This window comes from Temnothorax curvispinosus, unplaced genomic scaffold (genome assembly GCF_003070985.1).
Source record: "Temnothorax curvispinosus isolate PA1 unplaced genomic scaffold, ASM307098v1 QBEX01001372.1, whole genome shotgun sequence".
NCBI lineage: Eukaryota > Metazoa > Arthropoda > Insecta > Hymenoptera > Formicidae > Temnothorax > Temnothorax curvispinosus.
In genome coordinates, this window is record NW_020211152.1 from 1 (window position 1) to 3,293 (window position 3,293).

The window sequence follows — 3,293 nt, forward strand, 5'->3', positions numbered from 1 at the left end:
TTTCCTTACTGTATAAGAAGTATAGATAAATTATATACAATAAATTTGTAAGCAGTTTTAAAAATATACGTTAACTTATTATTTATACATTTTAATACTCTAAGTATATTCAGAAACATGTATTGTGATTAGTTTGCTGGATTACCTATGATTGCATGCGACATTTCTCTCATGGCCAATCAAATTTCTTACTGGCTTGGCGTTATTGGACAATCGCATAATATTGATACTGCATGTAGTTCAAGTAACAATGCTATAGTGAAAGCTTACAAGCTGATTCAGTCCGGAGAGTGCGACGCGGCCATTATCGCTTCCGCTCATCTATGCCTCCATCCTCTTGTACAATTTCACTTTTACCATCTAGGTATGTATTTATTATATCTTATTATATGGCGTATTATATATTGTGTATGGATCATAAACATTTTTTGATATGTTTATTTATATCTCATTTATTTCCATTTTTACGCAAATTTCAGATTTTAAATAATCATTGATTCAGTTAATCATTGATCATATGTCGTTCTTTTGTTATATTAATACGATATATCTGAGCAATTTCCACGTCAATATCGGACGAGAATGACCTCGTATTTTAAATTGATCGAAATCGACAAACTCTTGTTGTGTGTGAATTATATTAAGATTATGTTATTATTTTACGTTTCTGTTTATCCAATAACGTGTTCTGTAAAACAATCACACTCTTTGTCTATAACGTTCAATAAGCCTATGCTTCCTCTCTATCTTTACATTTAGATATTGAATCGAAGCTTAAAGAACTTTATTTAATAACATGAATTAATTTCCTTCTAGGGGTTTTATCTTCTGATGGTTACTGTAAACCCTTTGACGAGGAAGGTTCCGGATATATGCGTAGTGATACGGTCGCGGTAGTATATCTGCAAAAGGCAAGAAATGCAAAAAGAATATATGCAACCCTCGTATATGGTAAAATAAATTGCGATGGTTTTAAAGTAGAAGGTGTTACCTTTCCATCGGTCGAAAAGCAAAAAATATTGTTGAGTGAATTTTATAAGGAATGTGAAATCTCGCCCAATGAGTTATCTTACGTAGAGGCCCATACAACTGGTACCCTTGCCGGTGATCCCGTAGAAGTTATGGCTATTGACCAGGCTTTATGCGCTAAAAGAAACACTGCTTTATTAATGGGCTCGGTAAAATCGAATCTTGGACATTCCGAACCCGCTAGTGGCCTTTGTCAAATCGCAAAGGTACATTTGTAATAAAATGATTTACCATTGATTTATGCTTAAAGTGTGATTATAGCACTTTATATTTCTTTACATCATTATAATTAAATATAGGTACATATGTACCTATATAATATATTTATAAAATAAATACTATAATTATAATTACTGCTAATAAAAAGATGTGGTTTCTTAAAGGTATTATCAGCGATGGAAACTGGTATAATTACGCCTACTATACACTTCAAGCGTCCGCGAAAAGAGTTAACTGCTATTATCGAAGGAAGAATAAAGATCGTCACTGAACCAACAGAATGGGAGGGTGGTTATGTAGGTATCAATACTTATGGATTTGGAGGATCTAATAGCCACATATTATTAAAATCAAATCCTAAACAAAAAATTAACAATGGAGCTCCAAATGATGATTTACCTAGGCTTGTAGCTGTGTCTGGACGTACGGAAGAATCAGTTAAAATCATCTTAGATGATGTAAGCAAATGTTATAATGGATTATTTCATTTATTTTAGAAATAATTTTTTACATTAGCTTTGTATTATCATATAAATATAACAAACTTAACAATTAAATATAAGGGAGACCGGGGCAAACTCGACATCGGGGCAAACTTGACACTAGGCTTTTTGCCAATTTAAATCTATTGTAGAAACTTGCCTTTCCTACTGTAAATGCGTCTTTATGTGCCAGTATCAATGGAATTTGGTGACATTCTGAGTTATGGTGTAATTTTTAACGCGACATAAGCGTTTTTGATGGTAAAAAGTAATTTTTTTGATCTCTTAAAAATTTCTACTCTTTCATCGAACTTTACTCTTGCGGATCTATATGTAAGTAATTTTGATGAAAAATTTGATGCTCTATACAAATCCGGTAATAGTTTTTGCATATTTTCAAAATTTTGATGTTTTTGGAGTGACAAAAATAAAAAACGACTTTTGGGGCAAAGTCGACACTACGTTGTTTCATCGGCTCCCAATAACAAACGATGCTTGTCATGCAGTCATATGGCTTATGACAAATGTGTGTGCACATCCGTTCGCGAATTTATTTGCATAAATTGTTTTTCAGATATGAGTTTAAATGAGAATAATTAAAAGTTTAACAATTTTTGTGCTCATTATTTCCAATGAATGTTTACTTAATTCCAAATTTTTGTACTTTCTAAATACACGATAAACAATTTTTTAGTTTTAGACAATAAAAAATTAAGTTTTAGATCAAGTTGTATTGATCAGGCAAAGTGTCGAGTTTGCCTCGACATTTATTACCAATTTGAAAATTTGTATTTGCGTCATTTTTCCTTTCCTGGGGGCAAAACTAAGCGACGTACAGTAAAACTTCCTTAAACAATTTTGTACCTAAAGAAACATTATTTAAATGTGTACCATTGAATTTGCTTGAAAATTTTAATTAATTGTTGAAAATTGTCTTTGAAAAAATCGTGTTGAGTTTGCCTCGGTCTTCTCTACACACGTATATTTATATAGTGTCTAAGAAGATATTTGCGTACATAATCGCTTTCGAAATTATTTCGAATTTGCACAAAAAAGAAAAGTCAATGTATTACATACATATTTGTTTAATATATTAAGTAATAATAATGCATTTAATAATTGCTAAAGTAAATTACTGCAAAATAAAATAATATTATCGTCCTTTTTGGTATAAAGTTATTCCAAGAATTATAAGATGTACATTCTTGTCACTGAATGCAGGTGCGAAATCGACCAATAGATGCTGAGTTTATATCTCTGCTACATCATATTCATAATGATGATATAGAAGGTCATCCTTACAGAGGATACATGATAACTGGGTCTGAAATATCTCATAATACAATTAATAAAATAGAACATACTCCATATATCAGAAGACCGATTTGTTTTATATTTTCTGGATTAGGATCTCAATGGTTTGGGATGAGTAAGTAATTATATTATTATGAAATATTTTAAATGTACATTCAACAAAGAAGAATTTTAAGTTATAGGATTTATAAATATACAGAATGTATATACAAATATGGAGTATTACGATTATGATTATAACATATTCTT

The 3,293-nt window shown here is 30.7% G+C and overlaps 1 protein-coding gene across 1 annotated transcript; it reads left to right on the forward strand.

The window, feature by feature from the left end:
* Positions 1-132: 132 nt before the first annotated feature.
* LOC112463152 (fatty acid synthase-like) lies at positions 133-3,196 on the forward strand (the record flags this gene model as incomplete). Its single annotated transcript, XM_025029350.1, has 4 exons — positions 133-364; positions 817-1,235; positions 1,413-1,706; positions 2,952-3,196. Coding segments are annotated over 4 exons (1,161 nt in total), but the record flags the coding sequence as incomplete, so codon positions are not given.
* Positions 3,197-3,293: the final 97 nt, after the last annotated feature.